This window comes from Lichenostomus cassidix, chromosome 1, assembly GCF_008360975.1.
Source record: "Lichenostomus cassidix isolate B80296 chromosome 1, HeHo_3.0, whole genome shotgun sequence".
NCBI classification, from domain to species: domain Eukaryota; kingdom Metazoa; phylum Chordata; class Aves; order Passeriformes; family Meliphagidae; genus Lichenostomus; species Lichenostomus cassidix.
The window spans coordinates 114,445,811-114,465,930 of NC_139479.1; the positions used below are offsets into that span (position 1 = coordinate 114,445,811).

The following is a 20,120-nucleotide window of genomic DNA, read 5'->3' on the forward strand; positions in this document are numbered from 1 at the left end:
ATTTGCACCGAGCTGGCTGAGGACAAGGAGTTCTTGTCCTCTTGTTCCTGATGGTGCTGATTTAAAGACAACACCAGACTAAGAGATTTTTTTTGTGTGTGTTTTACCCTGCTCTGAGATCTATAAGGGAAGGATCTGGGTGACATTCGTGGTGCTTCTCAGAAACAGGCAGCGTGTGTTCCTTCTGCTATTCATGTTTTTCTGGGTTTTTTTCCTGTTTTACTTTTTCAGGACTGACTTGCTCAGAGGCTGCTGGGTGCTAAAAACGGGTGGGAACTCCTGGTGGAGAACAGAAAATCAAAATTTGAGATATCATTGTTTCCTCTGGATGTGTTTGTGTCCTTGTTGGAGCAACTTAAAGCTTGAGGATGCCTTCAAAATCAGGAGATGCATTAAATGCCACCCAGTTACCTCTGGAAAGTCATTTCCTAGGTGGAAAATTGATATTTTTCTGAAGGATGGGAACCTTGGTGCCTTTGTAATGGAGGCCTTGATCTTGGGAGGCTCCACCTTCTACAAACACTTGAAAAGGTGACCAGGAAGGGATTAGTAAGGGGAGAAAAAATAAATATGTGGACATACTTTGGGTGACAATCATTCAATTAATGCCCAATCACTGCCCAGTTTTTGAACTCTTGCTTTGCTTGTGGGGTTGGGATGAAGTGCTTTTTGCATTGGTGGAAAAGAGGCTCTGAGTTTAATAATTCATGTATGGACATCTTGAGCTTTGTTTAAACACTTTTGTCTGTCATCACAGCGCTGCCTTGAAATGGGATTAGGGTTTGTTTTCCTTGGCTTCCTGAAATTTTGCTTAAGGAGGACTTCAGCTCTATTATTAAGCCATGTTTACTATGTAGGGACACTGACACTGGTGAGGGAAGCTTGTGAAATAAATCATGTGCTCCTTGTGTGTTTGGCTGCTGCTTTTTTATTTGTTAGAACTTTCTACTGTGGATTTGCTTTCATATAATTTGGTGGAAGGAGGGTGATTTAAATACGAATCTAATTATTTCCAGTGGTAGGAAAGGAGTCCTCTGTAGCTGTGTGCTGTCACTGCTGCCTGCAAAATTGCAGCTATTTATCCTCCTCGGGGTCCTGTTGCAGTCAAACTCCAGATGTCAGAGTTTGCTGGGGTTTAAAAATGATTTTCATTTTCTCAGAGGTCTGGAGAGGGTGTCAGGATTGATTCGCTGTCTGTGAATAGAGGCTTTGGGTTTGTGGGCTCTCAGCAGGAAAGACAAACTCAGGGTCCCTGTTTATCTCTTCATGGGCTTTGTGAATATTGAAAACCAACTTATCCAGATCAGTCTTCTCCTGGAAATGCTGCTTTTCCTGTAGGGACAATGAGAAGGCTAGTGGGGAAAATGGCATGGGTTGGGTTATCCTGATGCAGTTGCTTTTGTTTGTAAGAAGTGCAGGACCCTGTGATGGCCTCAGTGTGAGCAGGAAATATTTTTAATTGTTTTCAGGGCTTACAAAGAGCATTGTACCTTTTATAGGCAGAGAGATGGCTGTGGACCCCAGAAGAATTCAAGATTTAATCTCTTGTTTCTTATTTCTCAACTGCACGATAGGAGTAAAAATAAAATATAGAGATATGCTTAGATGTTGTGTGAAGTTGTTGATTGTTATGATTCCTCTGGAAAAGCTTTCTGGCAGTAGTTTTTAGGGAAAATCCCAGTGTTTTACTGGCAGGTTGGTTCTCCCTGGCCTCACACGTGCCCAGGGATGTTCAATCTGGTTGTTTCCAGGATGCTCCTTGAGCCTTGATAGAGATCTGTTGGTTCCTGTGACTTTCCCTCTGGATCATCTGATGATGGTTTGTTCATTTTTGGGAAAGGCAGATCTGGACAGGCTGGATCCATGGACTGAGGCCAATGTTGAACCTCATCAAGTCCAGGTGCCCTTGGGTCACCACAGTGCTCCAGGACTGGGATGAGTGGCTGGGAAGCTGCTGGACCTGGGGGTGCTGGTCCTGGTGTTCTCAGCCAGCAGAGAACAATAATTTGGTTTAAAGATGCTGTTGGAGGGAAGATTCACAAGCTCAGGATTCTTGTAAAATTAAAGCACAGCCTCACTGCAATGAAGAATAAAAGAAAGGAGGTGCAATGTGTCACTATTTATGGCATTATGGTAATTCTGCTTCCAAAGCAGATCTTTAATTTGTGCCCTGCTCAAGTTGTTGACTCTAATTTATAATCCAATAAACCTATAGATTGTTGCTCAAGGCAGGCCAGGGATATTACATCAGGCCAGACCTAATAATTTAGGAGCAGTTTATTAAGCTCAATAGCATCCAAGGTGCAATTGCTTTGCTGGGCTGGTTTATCCCATTTGGCACCTCCTGGTTTGTTCCCAGGGTGCTGCTGTGTCCTGAATCCATGGCTACAACCCAGAAATAGCTTCTCTGATTGCTCTGGGTGGGGGAATTGAGCTGTCAGTGGTGACATGACTTGTTTTCCAACACCTTTGCCCCATGGCAGGGGTTTGGAGCTGAATTTTCCAAACCATTCTGTGATTCTGTGTGAGCTCTGCTGATTATGAGTCTGGAACTGCTGTTTGTTGAATTTGGCTTGTGGGGTTTTTAGGTTTCTGTTTAGGTGGTTTGGTTTTTTGTTTTTTGTTTCTTTGTTTTGGGGTTTGCTTAGTTGTTTTTAGAAGCATTTTTTTGGTGTGCCACAGGCCATAGTTTTGACAAGGTCCTTTGATAAGGATTATTGGCTTTTTAAAATACCTGCCAGCAGAAAGCAGAGTTCAGCCTTCTCTGAGCTACTGTTTGATTGTGTCAGATTTATTTGATATTCCTGCATGACCCCAGGCAGCTGCCAGGTCTGTCTGGTGGTTTCCCACATGCATCAGCTGTGTGAACTGGGAGCACTGCATGTTAATAACTCAGTTTTGTGCTCGGTATGGAGCACATCAAGAAGAAAAAGACTTGGCCACAGAAACAAATCTACCAGTTCTTCTGAAGCCCAGATTTTCTGCTGGAGACCTTCTAATGCAGGGGGTGTGTGAGGAGAAAGCATCAGGCTGTCTGATGGGCACAGCCCAAACTTCTGGGTAAGATTCTCCAGACAAAACCCCCAGAGAGCTTAAAGGTTCCTCTGAGCCTCCTTTGCTCCAGGCTGAGCTCCTTTCCCAGCTCCCTCAGCCTCTCCTGGTGCTCCATCCCTTCCCTGGATGTGCTCCAAAATGAGATTTTTTTTTTTAATGGATCACATAAGGGACCTAAGCTCGATCTGCTCATTTAAATGGTGCAGATCTGTTCTACTGGAGACTTGGCCAGACTGGGTGGTTTTCTGCCTGCCTCTGGCAGCACTTCTCCTGCTGGGAATTCCAACATCCATATGCAGTTCTCCCTGTGGCTTCCTAATTTGGGGTTGGGGGAGGTCATATTGCACATTTTTCCTGCCTCCTGCGAGTTCAGCTGTAAATCAGGTTGGGCTGTGGTCACAGTGTGCTTCCAGGCTGCTGCCAGGAGATTTATTGACACTACTTTTATTTATTTTTTTTTTCACTCTGGCATAGTGCAGTCATTGCTTCAGGCAGGACTTTTTGGAGGGGTGGGCCTAGGCTGGAGAAAATCAGTTCTGATGTTGTTTCCTCCATGGATTTACAACTGGTAGGAAAGCTTTGCTCATCAGAGATTTGTGGGGTGGAAAAAAGAACGTTTCTAATGTCAGGCCTCCCTGGTTTTGTCCTCTCCATCCTTTGTGATGCTCCCAGAGCTGCTGGGCACAGCCAGAGATGCTCTGGGAAATGCCCCCAGTGATGAGACAGGTAATGGAAAATCAGCCCCGTTTGGGTATTAAATGCAACAAGAGATGTAAAAGATCACATCCCTCAGGCAGTCTGCTCCTGCCTGGCTTTAGGGCTGCTGCTTTACCTTTTTTCCTGGTTCTTCTGAGAGCTGCAGCCTGTTTGGTGCTGGAGGAAATCCAAGGTGAGGTTCCTCTGGAGCTTGTGGGCTGAAGCAGCAGATGCACCTCCTACTCTGAACTTCCTGGGCTGCTTTTGGAGAGGAAGGAACAGAGAGTCCTTATGGATCTCTGTGAAATACTCCTGATACTCTCTCAGCAGATCTGGAGCAATAATAACCAGACTGCTGAAGAGTCTATAAAAAAAATCGGAAATATGGCTTAGCATGTGCTAAATTTAGACATTCCATCAGTCCCACTGAAATGGGAGCTGCAGTGCCGTGGATAATTCTGATATTTCCTGTGACAAACTATTGGATTTTCTGGGGTGGGTGTCCTGCAGGCATAGTTGACACCTTTGTGTTTTGGCAGTGGCTTTGTAAATCAGTTTTTATTTTTCCTGTGCTTTGTGTAGACGATGCTGGCTGCATTTTCACTTTGAAAAATAAGCAGGCTGTAAACAGGTGTCTTATACCAAATGTGCCTTGATATATTTAGTCATAATAACCATGACTGCTTTAACTACTGATTGAAAAATTAGGCGTTTTTCTCACCAGCTGCTTCTCACTGAAGCAATTTGGATGCTCTGAGATGCACTGAAGAATCCCAGCCCAGCCAAAGGCAGAACAATGTTCAAGGCCATTCCTCCCCAGAATTCCCTTTCTCAATGGTACAAATTTCTGCTTAAGGATTGTGATGACAAAGCTCACAGAGGGGACAATGACTTTGCAGTGACTCTGCAGTTGACTTCCCTGCCGTGGGTTTTGCTGCACAATCAGTTTTACCCTTGCAGGAAGAAGGAGAGAAATGGGCTGAAAAGCTTGCTTTGCACGGGAGGTAAAAATTAAATTGTTGTAAAATCAATTTTTTTTTTCCTTGCTATGCATTTATCTTACATTCCTTCAGGTCCAAGATGTTTGTAATGATCTGAACAGAGCAGAAAGAGAAAACATTTGTTCTGAGTGTGGTCAGCAGCCCTTAGATCATTTTGATATCTGCCAAGGTTCACTTCCAAGTAGTAGACTGAAGAGCTGCTTTGCTCCATGAGAAAGGTGGTGAAGGATCATTGAATGTGTTACACCTTGGTGTGACACAGGTTGTACCTAATTCTGGGCCATATTCTCTTTCTTGTGTGGCTGGGATAAAAGTTTCTTTTGGGATGGCACTGTTGATACCCTGGGCATGATCTGTTCCTGTGCTTGGAAATATTTTTGATTAGCACCTGTCCTGGATGTGAAGCCAAAAGCCATGTTTTCCATGGCCTGTAAAATTCCAGGCTGTAAACCAGTGGTGCTTTGGAAATTCTTTCCCTGCATCCTTCCTGGAGCTGATATCTGTCTGGTCCATCCATCCCCTGGCCACCACAGGGGCTTTATCTCCAGCTTGCTGAATTCCACGTTGGGTTGTGCAGAGATGGTTTGAAAGCAGTTTGCTCATCCAAAATGTCCAGAGTCATGTGGGAGAGCTGCAGGATTAGCACTTTTTTCCTGGCATGTTTTACAATCAGTGAGTGATGTGGTAGGAAAAATCTTGAGCTTTGGGTTATTTTCAGTACAAGGTTTTTTTGAACTTGCTGAAAGTTTCCTCTCCAGGTTGTCCTCTGAAAGGAGGGTGGAAAGTCAGGGTGGCTGTGATGGTGTTTGAAAAACTCTGGAGTGCAGCAAGGTGCAGGAGCAGCAGTTTGGCAGATTTGCTATTTCTGTGCCACCTTCCATGGGAGGCGCTTTAATCAGTGTGCAGCTCCTGATGAGAGGGATAATTATCCCATTTCCACCGAGTTGAGAATATGAGCCAGATTAAAATGCCATTTCTGGAATTGCAAATGATTGTGTGGCAAGGAAATGAACTGAGTCTTCTCTCCAAAGAGCAGCCAGCCGGGGTGCTGCTTTGCTTCCAAGGGCACACGCTGGGCATCCCAGCAGAGATTCCTGGGCTGATCCCCCAGTGTGGGCAGCAGGACAGAGGGGTTTCCACTGCACTTGGGTGAGACCAACCTGCAGAGCTGCCCCAGCCCTGGGGAACAACAGCACAAGGACCTGGAGCTGCTGGAGAGTCCAGAGGAGGCCATGGAGCTGCTCCAGGGCTAGAGCCAGGCTGGGTTAAGAGCTGGGGGTGTTCACTGGAGAAGGGAAGGATCCAGGGAGAGCTCAGAGCTCCTGCCAGTGCCTAAAGGGGCTGCAGGAGAGCTGGAGAGGGACTGGGGACAAGGGATGGAGGGACAGGACACAGGGATTGGCTTCCCACTCCCAGAAGGCAGGGAGAGATGGGATATTGGGAAGGAATTGTTCCCTGTGAGGGTGGGGAGGTCCTGGCACAGGGTGCCCAGAGAAGCTGTGGCTGCCCCTGGATCCCTGGAAGTGTCCAAGGCCAGGCTGGATGGGGCTTGGAGCAACCTGGGATAGTGGAAGGTGTCTCTGTCCATGGGCTGTTCCAACCCAAACCACTCTCTGATTCTGTGATTCTATGAAACATTAAATTTGCCCAGATTCTGGAAAGGTGACTCAGGAATGTCCCTCCCCTGGGAGCTCCTCATCCCCCCTGGCCATGTCTCTCACTCAAAGCCTGTCTTTGTGCTTTTGCTGCAAATGCTTCAACTTCAAATGAAGAGCAATAGAACAGATTCAGTTTGGCACAGCCACTGCTTTGGGCCTGGCACATTGAGGTTCTGCTCTGCCCTGGAAAGCAGCAGGAGGTGAAGCAGGCACAGGACCTTTTCCAGCACATGCTGGGAGGCACTGCAGGTTCTCAGCAGAGCACCGAGGCTCTTGCTCCTGCTCAGAACAGGATGGTAACAACTTGTTTCTCTCGTCTGCAAGTTGGCTGCTCTCCTTTTAGCCCTGGTGATGGGCACTGAGAGGAAATAGCTGCAGGGGAACCTCCTGGCTCCTGTCTAGACACGCACGGCAGAGTTGTTGTTACATAATTCAACTTTGCCATGCCAGAATTTATAAACATCACAGAAAATGCCCACTTGCAACACCAGTGATGTGAGTGTGATGTGTCAGTGCTGCTGGGAAGTGGGAAGGGGACCTTGTGTAAGTCAGATCTTTCATTTCTTTGCTGCAGCTTTCATTAGCCTGTAAATTTTGCTTATTTTAGGTCTCGTTTTTGTGCCTCCCAGTGGTTTCTGAATAACACAAGCATTTGGACGCCTACTGCTTTAGCATTTTCCTTGCTGCTGTCCTCAGCTGGAGACCAGCTGACCCTTCAGGCAGAATAGCTGGATGATCAACCCTTGCAAATGCTTTTTAAAGATGTCATTGCCTGTCACTTGTGCCACCAGTGGAGAGAGAAGAAAGAGCCTGTGTGGGTTTGCACGTGGGGAAATGTTCTGGTTTGCCTGTTGGTGTTGATGCTCCTGGTTTAGCTTTGTCCTTCTGCACATGCTGGTGTGGGCACCCTGCAGCCACACCAAAGTGACCACTGTGACACAAGGGGGGCTTTGAGGAGGGCAGATGTCACCTGCTGTGCAGGTACCACAGGCTGCTGTTTGTTGGTCATACAGGGCAGGGAGCTGAGCAAGGCTTTCCTAGAGCCAAACTGGGTCTAATCTGGGCTGTAATCCAGGCAAAGTGGATATTCATACCAAGAATGTCACCCGCTGCCTCTTTTCCTGTTCAGAATTTTGTCTTCCAGCACTGGCTGGTGATGTTCTTGCCCTTTCAACCAGCACAGAAATCCCTGATTTGTTTTTGTTTATTTTGTGCCAAGCATCATGACAAAATAGTATTTTTAGAACTTGTCTTGCAGACATTTGCTGCCAAGGGTAAGATGCAAGGGAAAATTGTCCAAGGAATTAACTTACTGTCTGTTTCTTTTCCCAGTCCAATAATTTGCCCTTGGATCTATTTGACATCTCTATCAGATTATTTGGGATATTTTAGAGAGCATTTTGCAACGGAACTCCTGTAAATGCTTCTGAAATAGTAATTCTCTTTAAATAGGGATAAATATTCAGCATTTTTCTAATCTACTGTTCTTCCCATATGGAAGCTGTGCTTACTAAACTCATAGACACCCAACAGGAGGGAGCTGGAGGCACATCTGAGCCTGAGCTGCACAAATGGCAGAAGCATTTGGGGCCAGGACAGAAATAGGAGCAGCAAAGGCAAACGTGGAGCTGTTTCCCCTGTCATTGAGTGATCCATTGAGGTGCAGGGAAGTTGGGTCACAGCTTTGCTGAGGGTGACTGAGGTTTTTATGACTGCAATCTTTTCCAGGCCTGGTATAGGGCCCAAATGTCCTATTTCCTACCAGAGCCAGGAGCTGACCATTAAGGAAACACTTCCCAAAATCCCCAAGCTATGCACAAAATATTCCTCCTGCTGATAATAATTTTCTTCTGAGATTTCTGGAGTAAAATGTAATACTGAAGCCATTACATTTAACAGCCTTAGTTAACTCATATAGTCTTTTTTTCTTTTTTCTTAAATTGAGCCTGCTTTTATTAAACCTGTTTTTAATGCTAAACCCCATTGCCCCAGGATTCTGGTGCTTTAATTAAAGTGAACCATCAGCTGAATGCGAGTCGACAACGTCATGTGCCTTTGCAAAGGACTGTCAGGAGGCTGGGATGAGTTAGCAGGAATAACACTCTCAGGAGGCACTGAGGATGAAATCCTCCTGCTGCTTGATGCTGATGAGAGCTCAGCAGGGATGCTGTGCCCAGCAAGGTGCCCCACTTCAGCCAAGGCTTGGACTTCGTCCAGTTGGGCTCTGCAAGAACCATGGGCTGTATTTTTTTTGTCTTCCCTAGATGAGCCTCATCAGTAGAGGTTGAAAAATCTGGACCTATTTAGTTTGGGAAAAAATAGCTGTCTCCCCTTGGCCTCTGAATATGCAAAGAATTGATAAAATAGAGGTTACAGAGCATTGCTAACATCAGGAGCAGGCTTGGAATACTTGGGTCATTCCATTAGTTTGTCCAGAAGCGCTGGTTATGTTGGCTGGGCAGCATCCAGTAGGTTAAAAACACGTTATCAGGAGCTGTGGAAATAGAGTAAATCATGCTGTGTGGGATGGATTGGGGGTTCCCTATCACTCTGTCCTGTTTCCTTATGAGTCAGAAGCTCCCTCAGGGATTTTTGTTTACCTCCGTGATGAATGAAAGAGGGAGGATGTAATTGCAGGAGGCAGAGCTGCTCCAGGACACTATTATTGCTGCAGAGAGTCCCCTGGGGCCACTGATAGCCAGAAAGAGCCCTGGCTCCAGCTGTGTGTGAGTCTGGAACAGCACAGGAATTCCCATCTCAGTGCCATCGAGGGTTGCCAGGGTTTTTTGTGATGAATGCTGGGGATGCAGTGAAATTCTGCCTCTGTTGAGTGATGGACACCTAGAGAGAAACTGATCCACTGGCAGAATGTGTGGGGAGGGAGGGGCAGGCAGGTGTGCATTATCCCTCAGTTTGGATCCCTTTATCCCTCTCCTTGCTGTTTAGGCAAGGAGAACTGCCTGATTGCTCCCAGCTTTGCAAGCCCTGGAGCCTGGAGGGAATCAGCCCTACCCATTCTGGTTGTGTTCCTGGAGGCTGGGAGCTCGAGGTGTTTCGCAAAGTGTAACAATGATATTTTTAGAGATTTGGCTGTCTTCTGGTTGCATCTGTTGAGCTGCAGTTCAGCTCCAGCAGCCCCAGCAGGAACACGTCTTTCAAGAATATGTTCTCCGCCACTTTCTGTGACCTGCTAAATGGAATTGTAAATGGAGCATGTCACAGCTCAGAAATCTCATTCATGGCCCTCTCTAACAAGGTGTGCAGAGAGCCATTAGGCCAGTCTTTGCAATAATCAAACAAGATGTGCCTGAGATGTGCAGTGGCTTTAGGAAGCATCTGGTTAAGTACTGAAGCCTCAGCAGCCAGAGCAGCAGGGTTTTCTTTTCTTTGCTCCTTACTTCAGGCCCATTGTCTGTCAGACCCAATTTCGTCCTTTTTCTTCCCATTTCTATAACAATTGGCAGGTGCCTGTTATGCAAGACCACAGTGTGTTACCAAGGAGTAGTGAATCAGCCAAAACCTTGGCAGTGTTCATGAAGTGACCAGACTGGCTCAGATTGATTGTGCTGATAAATTCTTCCCTCTGGTCAGTCCATCTCCAGCCTGGAGAGGGCTGTAGCAAAGGGGGAAAGACCCATTTCTTGTGAAATTTGAAGTACTAAGCAAAGACTGGGGGAAGGCAGAAAGTTGAGGATAAGGAATGAAAAGCAAGAGGTGGAGGATGTGTTCAAGCAGAGCTTTGCACTAAATGGTTGTGGTTGTTGGATGGAGAGAAGACGAAGCCTTTGAGCAAGTGACAAAGTCCTGTGGGAGCTGCCTGATGCACTGTGGAGTCCTGCAGGCTCCTCCTGCTCTCTTGGGCTCCTGAATCCAAGAGAGGGATGAAAGGCTGATCCCTCTGCAGCCTGTCAGGGTGAGGGAATTTCAGCCCAGGTGCCTTGGTTCTGCTCTGGATGTGCATAATGTCTGTTAGGCCAACATTTGCTACTCAAGTGTATTGATCTGCTCACTTAAATGCTTCCAATCCTTGAAGTGCAAGGTGCTTTCCATTAGTTCTATCCCTCTGCATTAGGAGACTGAGCTGCTGGATGTGCTTTTGGCAGTGAAGGCTGATTGCATCCTGGGCTGTAGCTGTGACAGTGCAGTGGGATGTGGGTTTTCCTCTCCAGGGAGACTTGGGAGAGCACATCTGAGCAATGAGGGCTCCCTGTAACCATGGCAGGCACATAACAGACAGAAGTGAGCCCGTGGGGCCACCAGAGTGTTTGGAACAGGAGCCAGGGACAGAGGAGGAGGGGCTGAGAGCTGGGATTCTGCTGCTGGAGGTGGGAAGAGGGGATTTTGCTGCTCTCAGCAACTGAGTGACTGTAGAGAAGGTCACAGTCATAGATTTGTTTGCTCTGGAAGGAATCATTCCACCCCCTGCCGTGGCAGGGACACCTTCCACTAGCCCAGGTTGCTCCAAGCTGGCCTTGAAGACTTGAGTCAGGAAGGCCCTTGGCAAGAGGCAACAGGCACAACCTGCATCAAGGGAAATTCCAGTCAGACAGTAGGAAAGTTTCTCCCCATGAGGGTGGTGGTGAAACCCTGGAGCAGAATCCAGAGGAGGGTGGGAATTCAGATCAAACCACTGCTTGAAGGACTGTGCATTCACATACTGAGAGTTAACAGTGACGTTTGTAACTTCTCTGTAGGAACTGTTGTTCCTGTTGACAGAATGCTCCAGCTGACACTGTTCTTGGTGATCCTTAGTTGCTGGTTCTCCTGGGAGATGGAGTCATCTTTCATTTTCAGAGAGATGATTTAATAACTTGTTTCAAGAAAATTGTTTGTTTGGACGAGGTCCGGTTGGGTAATCCCGAAATGAAGAATTGCACCATCAGTTTTTCCTTTGTGTTCGCTGGATAAATGTTAGCTCTCCTTCTTTCCTCTCCCAGCTAATACTGGTAAATGCCTGCAGGAAATTGATTCTTGAAAATGTCAGAATACAGCAGAGTGTGGACTCCTTAATAAACTCTTTGTTGTATCAAGGAGTGAATTAAAATGATCTGAAAACACTTGAGTGATGGTGATGCTCCAGTCTGAGTCCAGCTCTTGCATTTGCTCCTGAGGTAGGGAGCAATTATTTAGGACTGCGTGGCCTTGACCCCTGAAAAAACCCCATTTATTTGCTGAAGGCAGGTGCCTGGGCTGGTGCATATTTAGGGACACAAGGATGGTGTGCTCTGCAGGGAGATAAAGCACCTTTAAGGTCTTGTTTGCATTTCCAAGTTCGAGGGCCTGGTTGTATTGGGTATCTCTGAATGTTGCACACAAATCTTTCAGAATGCAGATTTACAGTGTGGAACTGGAGAAAGATTCCCACATTGAATTTTGTTTGTCTCTGTGGTCAGATCCATGTACTGTTCTCCATCTGCTTGTGCATGTCCTGTCCATTGTGCTGCCAGATTTTTGGGAGGGCTCAATCTTCTTCCAGTTTCCTCTCAGCAGAAATTCCATCCTTGAGCCAAGATGCCCTTCAGCAAGAAATTGCTTTTAAAATATTATATTTCCTATAAAAGGCTTCTGTTTTTCAAAACTGGAATTTTTCTGATTAAGAAAAAAAAAAAGGGTAAGGGGGAGAGGAAGGGGAAGACATTGTTAAAAAGCTTCTTCCTGTACTAGTTTGATTTTTATTTAGTTATTTAATTATTTTTAATGAATGAACAGGAGGTTCACTGTGCTCAGGAGACAGAGGATGGGTAGGGTCCTGCACAGGGACTGAAAGCCATGAATTCCCAGAGGCACTTTGGCTTGAATAAGAGCCTTCTTTGTGGTGGATGAATGGCAGCTCCACAAACAAGAGGGTCAGCTTCCTCCTCCCCATTTCCACCCCCTGTTTTTTCCCTTTTTTCTTTTTCTTTTCCCGTTTTTCCCCCTTTGTTACATTCCCCCCCCCTCTTCTTTTCCTTTTTTCCAAACAAAAAGGGTGCTCCAATTGCTGCATTCATCTGACTTCAACTTCTGCACACCAGTAGGTTGTTTCCTCTGCCCAGTCTCAGTGGTGGCTCCTCATAAAGTTCATATAACCATGGAATGGTTTGGGTTGGAAGAGACTTTAGGGATTTGGATTTTTGGATCCAATGGTTTGGATTGGAAGAGACTTTAGGGATAAGAGACAAGGAAGAGACTTGTTCTACCCCTTGCCATGGGCAGAGACACCTTCCACCAGACCAGGTTGCTCCAAGCTGTTGCTGTTCTTTGATTTTCAGTCTTTCACAGAAAATATCTTTTAATGAGGAAAATCCATCTGCTCTGTGGTGGCTCTCCTCAGTTCCAAGCACCCCACAGCCTCCTCCCTGTATTTGAGGTGGAATCTTTAGGTGAAGTGTCTCTGTGGTTTCAGCTGCTCTGGGAGAGCTTTGGGCACAGCAGGTTTGACGTGAGCACAGTGCAATCCTCACACTTGGATGGGAATCCAGGAGGAAATGTAAAATCCACCTGTTCTGTCTGAGCTGTACTGGGATGAACTGGAGCATGCTCCAGCAGCATCACAGCAGAGACATTTGAGTCTCTTCACAGGAAAGCTCCTGTGGATGCACATGTTGGAAAGGACCCAGCTGCACCCACGTTGATGGAATGTTTGCTGTGAGCTCATCCGTGTGGGAATGGAGCCCTAATCCCTCCAGCACTGACATTTCCTCAGACCCACTCCCAGTTCAAAGCAGGCTTCTCTCTTTCCAGCTCTGTTTGAAACCCTATGTGGCTTCTGGGTGTCAGGGAGGATGCTGGAGGTGTGAGTTTACTGAGGAGAGGCTTCTGCACATTCATCCCAAGGCTGGGAGATGTGGGTGGATCTCAGGGATACTCATCCTGCTTTGGATGAGCTGACAAGGACTTCAGAAGCCAGCACAGGTGCAGGATGGCATTTCAGGACTGGTGTCAACTGGGGTGACTCCAGCAGCTTCAGTGAAGCAAAATCCTTCTGCTCTGTTTGCTCCATGGGCTGTCAGGGAATCAGCTGGCTCTGGCCTTGGATTTTTTTGGCTTTCATGGAGCAGAGCTTGAGCCAAGAGTATTGTGCTGCCCCTGCTTCTCCAGCTGGGTCCAAAGGAAGTGTGAGGGGGCAGCTGAGCTTATGGTGCAGCATTTCAGCAACCTTGGGGAATATTTGTGGTAGTAAAGAAGGAATTTATTATGGTCTCACATGTCGTACCCTCTGTTTTGCCTGCAGGCCCCAGGCAGGGTTTGGGACATGCTTCTGATAGAGCCAGCTTAATTATGTAATTTAAATCAATGTTAATTATAAATATATTGAACTTATTTCTTTGACTATATAAATATTAATTCTATTACTCTTAATATATAATATGAAAAATATTAAGTATATCATATGGTTGAACTTGATGATCTTAGAGTTGTTTTCCAACCTTTCTAATTCTATGATTAATAATCCTATTAAAATATTTAAACCTCGGGAAGAGGGGCACATGTAATTGCAGTGATAACCACTTCAGATCAATGCAGTCTCACCCTGAGCAATCTTGATTTTTAAGATCTTAAATGTTGCTTCTCTGTTCTAAGTCCAAATCACACTCTGAATCCTGATACTGTTTTGATCTGCTTTATGGGAAGATAATGGGCAGTTTGGTGATTTAAAGGCTTGATAAAGGTTCATCAAGTAGATATCAAGTAGATATCATGTGGACAAGAGTGTGGCTTCTCTTGAATTCTGCAGAATTGTGTTGTGTTCAGCAGGGAATTCAGCCATAATTCAGCTGAGAATAGGTCTGGCAGACAAATACATAGATTTGCAAATGGTTTGGGCTGGAAGGGACCTTAAAGCTCACCCAGTGCCATGGGCAGGGACACCTTCCACTATCCCAGGTTGCTCCAAGCCCTGTCCAGCCTGGCCTTGGACACTGCCAGGGATCCAGGGGCAGCCACAGCTTCTCTGGGCACTCTGTGCCAGGACCTCAGCACCCTCCCAGGGAACAATTCCTTCCCAATATCCCATCCCTCTGCCCTCTGGCAGTGGGAAGCCATTCCCTGTGTCCTGTCACTCCATCCCTTGTCCCCAGTCCCTCTCCAGCTCTCCTGGAGCCCCTCTAGGCACTGGCAGGAGCTCTGAGCTCTCCCTGGATCCTTCCCTTCTCCAGTGAACATTCTCAGCTCTCCCAGCCTGGCTCCAGCCCTGCAGCAGTTCCAGGTCCTTGTGCTGTTGTTCCCCAGGGCTGGGGCAGCTCTGCAGGTTGGTCTCACCTGGGCAGGGCAGATTCTAAACCTGCATTGGCTCTGCAGGCTGGTTGTGGCAAAGGATCAATTTCTAGGAAACCTCCTCTCAATAAACTCTTCTTTAGAAAGCCTGGGTTTCCTGGTCAAAGGATTGCTTTGGTTTATAAATGGTACCATGCTGGGAGGTGTCTCTCAGCATATGTGTGATCATCTGGAATGAAATAGGTGAGAAATTCCTTGCTTCTAATATCGGAAGTTTTACTAAATTGAGAAAGTCCTTGTAGGAGGGGTTGATGGGAGTGTGTGTATAGTTAAACTTCAGAATATCTCCTACAGATCTTGCAATAAATAAAATAAACTTCCTGAGCTTCTCTGCCTTCCTGTGCCACTGCAGTAAGTAATGCTTTGTCTGGGCTGGGGAGTTGCAGCAAAAGAGGCTGGCATAGACTTCAGTTAGCCAAAACTAATCCCTAAATTGGAAAATCTGTCCCCTGTGATATGAATTTCAGTGCTGTTAAAAACAAGATTAAATCTTCCAGCACAAGAGCAGGTAAAATCCATGAGCCAGCATCACAGATAAATCACACATTGGCTTTTCTGTGGCAAATTCCTTTAATGTGTGGGGTTTTTCCCCCAAAATCCCTTAACTTGGAGTTGGTTTTATTCACACTTGGCATAGGGTGGGGATTGGGGATGTGCAGAAGGCATAGAGAATGTGTATGAAACGATTGATTGATTGATTGATTGATTTATTACTAAGGATTCCATGATTTTCACAAAAATTTAAAAAATCTGGCAAACTGCAAGTGGTAGGATGTCTCTGTCCTTATTAATATCATTTCGGGGCTCTGCTGATTGTGTCTGTTGATCACTGGATCAGAGAATGCTTGGTAAGAACCTTAAGGATCAAATGTTCTGTGTTCTTCTGAAAGCCCACCCATGCCTGGGCCTGAGCTCACTGGAGGATGCCTCAGGACAGAAGGATTTGACTGGGTTTTCACAAAACCAGCAAGGCATGGCAAGGGCACCCTCAAGGACACACTAAAAATAGCTGCTGGAGAGCTTGCCACAAGCTCTGCTGCTTGCATGTCAATAAGGGGGGGAAATGATATTTATATATATATGGCAGGGAAAAAGCTCAAAGGTTTTGAAATGTTTCCCTTGGCTTGTTTTTCAAATCAGTGTCATCCAGTGCATGAATATCAGCAAAGCTCAGCCCAGAGTGACCTTTAGAGAGCTGGAGGGTGGGATTTTTGTGGCAAAGTTGATCTTCAGCATAAAAGGTACATAAAACCTTGCTTTCTTTGGAAAACCCCAAATATTTATGGGAATATAACCCATATTTAACTTAGATGTTCAAGGAGGTGTTAGACCCAAATGGAGAGGGGGAAAACACCAAGATATAGCAGGGAAGGTGATATTTGAAGTTGTGGAGATTGGAAGGCATCCAGAAGGAGGGGAATGGTTTGGGTGGGAAGGGACTTTGAAACCCATCCAGTTCCACCCTGTGCCATGTGCAGGGACACCTTCCACTATCCCAGATTGCTCCAAGCCCTGTCCAACCTTTGGAACACTTCAGGGATGAGGCAGCCGCAGCTTCTCTGGGCAAAATCAGGTGTCTTGATTTGGGTGTCTTGATACAGCCAAGAATTTGGAATTTCTAGCAGAAAACATCACTTTTTGGCACGGCAAAAAATGAAATCATTCCAACCCTTTTTATTGCTTTCTTTTTCTTTTGCCTCGTTTTTATATGATAGAGAATACAAGGAGGAGCTGTATCACAGAATTGGTATCCAGGGTGATGCATGATGAAAAATAGTTAACACACAGTTAAGTAAATAACTCCAGCCCTTAGCATGGAAAAGGAGGCAAAAATTAGTAGTTTTTAGTGTTTCTATTGTCGCGATATTGATTACATCGTTTTCCATAATCAAAAAGCCAGGAGACAGCTCACCAAGGAAAGGAGTATTTGCCAAAAAGATCAATGTGTGCTCAGGCTCTAGAAGGGAATTGGAGTGGTAGAGTTGCTCATGGTCTTTTCCAGTTTTCATCCTTCCTTGCTCATTGTGAGAAGAGAAAAATCATTTGAATATTTTCTGTAAATAATTTATTTCAGTGTTTTCCTCGTTGAAGTGAAAACACTCCTGGACTATTTAAGGCCAAGGACTAAAGGCAACCAGGAGCACATGGAAATGGTGTTGGTGAGGGACAGTTTGAAGGCAACAGATTGATGTCCTTGTGGTTTAGGATTTTAGCCATAGTATTGGAGCAGGGCACTGAACAGATCTATTTGAGGGATGTATTTTTTGTGAGTTGAGTAGAATTTGAAATGTTCACGAAAGGTGAGTGTTGGTGCTGGTGTGGTCTGTTGGCAAAACACTTAAAATTGGTGGTGGTGGTGGGAATAAATGTTGTGGGTGTGTGGTTTGGCTCTGCAGGATCTGAGTGCTCTGGGGAAGGAGTAAGGAGTGGGAACATCCCTAGTCAGCTGTGTAATCTTCACCATGTGAAATTTGCCCTTGGAAATGCCTGTTTACTCCATTCCATCTCAACAGCTTCTGCATGGGGTGTGGGAGAGGATGGAGCACTGACCCTGGAGTTGTGTTAACACTGATTAATTAACATTAATCTCTTTTCATCCGCAGTGGGAGCGCCTCTGGTTCCTCATCCTCACCTCATCCTTCTTCCTCACCCTCGTCTGGTTTTACTTCTGGTGGGAAGTTCACAATGACTACAATGAAATCAACTGGTGAGTAGAGTTTCCCTGAGGAAATTTGGTTGCCATCAGGCACCTGCTTGATGCAGCTGTGGATTCCTTTGGATCCTTTTTATGGACTTGTTAACAGTGATAAAAGGAAAAGAAACTCAAGGAGAGCTGCTACTGCCTGATCCATGTGTAGATGTAACGTGGCCTCACATCTCCACTGTGTTGCTGGATTTTTTTGTTTGTTTATCTCTCTGTATGGTTGGCTGGTTTTTGGAAGTGGCTGAGTAATTTGGCTGCAGCTATTCCACAAAATATCCATGGCACAAAATCAGCCTGAAGCACATGGGTGTGGAAAATATTACAAAGTTGGAAGGAGCTGAAAAGGAGCTTTGCAGTGGGATGTGCTGGAATTTAGGGTGTTGCCAGCTGCCTTCAATGCTGGAAATTATTCTCCCTTTTATTATCAGCAGCATCCTAAAACATTTTGACAGCACCTTGGGCTGTCTTCTAGCCAAACTGTTTTGACATCATCTTCTTGTCAAACATGAGATGTAAAGTGCATTTTAAAACACAGTGGGGAGCTGATCCCTTAAATAAATCATCTGCTCTAGATGCTGGAGTTGTGTGAGGGAGAGTGTTTACCAACGTGGTGATGTGGGCTGGCTCCTCCCAGGAGGAAATGGTTTTTTTCTCTTTGCTCACACCCACACTGCCAGAAGTGAAACCATCACCGTGGTTCTGGATTATTTGTAACAGCAGCATGATAAAAATGCCCTTTTTTAAAGTGTATTTTGGGACCCCTTTCTTCTCCAGTTTATACCTTCAGAAAGGATGTGAATGCTCCTCGTCCACCCCAGTGCAAAACCAGCTCTGTCTGAGCTCAAAGTTGTGAATGGGCTAAAACCAATCCTGCAGAAATGAAGGGAAGCCCTGGGAATGCTGTAAATGGGCACTACAGCTGTGGTGCTGCCAAGTTTTGGGTGCCCAAATATTCCTGCAGGAATGGGAGGAGATTTGCAGGTGTGCTCTGGGTGCCAGAGATGTTTGGGGTTAAGCACATCTGGATGGTGCACAGCACTGGAAAAGATTCCCTCTTGGGCACCACAGTCCTGGAAGAGGCTCTCAGGAAGGAGAGCAGCATTTCAGGCACTGCCATTCAGCACTGAAAATGGGTTGGTGCTCTGTGTGTGCTGTAGCCCCAACGAGATCCCTGCTCCTCCTACCAGCACCAGAGGTCGAGCAGGGTTTCTGGAAAACAGCTGTGGAAAGGCTGGGAAGGAGGAGGAGAACATGGAGTGAAGTTTTAATTACAGTCATGCCAGTTCCAGGCGGGGGGGCAATAATTTCCATGGGGTCTGTGCAGGCTGAGCCTGGCCCTCTTCTCTTCCAGCACAGCTGTGTGGGCTCTGTGAAAACAGAGCAGTCTGGGGCCAGACAGGGTGTGAAGGAGTTGAAAGCATCATTTGATTCCCAGCAGGGCTGTGAACCTGTTGCTAATGAGGCACAGGGAGGTCCTGGTGGTGTTTTCAAACACCACCTTTGCTGTTCCTCTGCGGTTGTCACTTCTGGGTTGTGTTTTTGGCCAAGGTTTCTTTGCTGCTTGTTCCTGCTGCCTTCCTCTCTGCTCCACTGGTTTATTGGCAAGCTGGGAGCTCCCCCCGAGGAGAGGAAGGCTCTTTGGGGCAAACAGCATCTCGACAGAGGGCATGGCACACTGAGCTACTGCCAGGGCCTTCCAGAGGAGCTGGGAGAAGGGAATTGCTGTGAAACTGGTGTGAGGAGCTGCTGAGCTCCTGCCCTCCAGAGGTCATCCCTGGGAGCTCTCCTGTCTCATGTCACATGCAGGCAGCAACCCTGAACTCCTCCAGCCTGTCCCACCAGGTGAACAAAGACTGGAAGTGTCTGTCCCAGCAGCCCCTCAAGGAGGACTATTGCCAGCAGCAAATCAGGCTTAAGACTGGATGAAGACTTCCCAACTCTGGGATTTGTTCCAGCACTGCACCACCCTCTAGGAGGAGATTTTTCAACCCAGACCTCTAAGGGCCTTTTCCCTCTGCCACCCTTGAGGAGGTTTTTCATCTCTTTAGCTGTCTGTCAGGCAGCTTGGGCAGCAGTTAGGTCATTTCAACTTGTAAGGACATGATCTTACTGTTAAAGGGACTATTCTGGGATTGAAATGGGCTTTAGAAGCACGAGGCAAAATTGTAGCCCAGCATGTATTGCTTCAGGCTTTTAACCTTTTTTTTCCTTGAGGCAGAATATCAGTGAGGTCCTTGTTAGTGAAAGTGCTTTGGGCCTCTTAAGTAATTTTTTTTTAATTTATTGCTTCTGGCATTTCCTTTTTTGGTGTCTACACTTAATTGCATTATAGTTCAGATCTGTACTGTACCTGTACTGGCTCAGGCAGGCTGTGGGGGATGCTGTAAGTGGTGAACCTGGCTGTGTTCTCCGTGGAACAGGACCACAAATGCAAGTCTGTAGCAAATGTGTTCCTTCTTAGTTCTGAGGAAAGCTCCTCTGCGTCTTAGCTACCATGGACCCAGCATTTTAAAACAGTCATTTGCACATCAAGGGAAGACCTGGTGCTGTCAGAGGAGCATTGAAGGGACATCAGAGCAAAAACTTAAATGGACTGAGAGCTAAGGAAGCTCTGGGTGGTGGCATCAGCAAAGACTTCAGAGGAGCCCTCTTTCCTCTCTTCCCTCTTTCTTCCTAACAGCATGTGTGGATCCCTGCAGATCCCTGGTTTTGTGCTTTTTGACTCCCTGAGCAGAACCTGGACATGGGCCA

The 20,120-nt window shown here is 46.3% G+C and overlaps 1 protein-coding gene across 6 annotated transcripts in view; it reads left to right on the plus strand.

Annotated features, from left to right (window-relative positions):
- Positions 1-20,120, plus strand: part of GDPD5 (glycerophosphodiester phosphodiesterase domain containing 5) — a 100,597-nt gene that overhangs the window by 55,933 nt on the left and 24,544 nt on the right. For all 6 annotated transcript variants that reach the window (XM_085078055.1, XM_085078086.1, XM_085078070.1 and 3 more), the window contains exon 3: positions 17,269-17,372. In XM_085078055.1, coding sequence (XP_084934181.1) covers positions 17,269-17,372 — 104 coding nt within the window. The remainder of the gene's footprint in view (positions 1-17,268; positions 17,373-20,120) is intronic.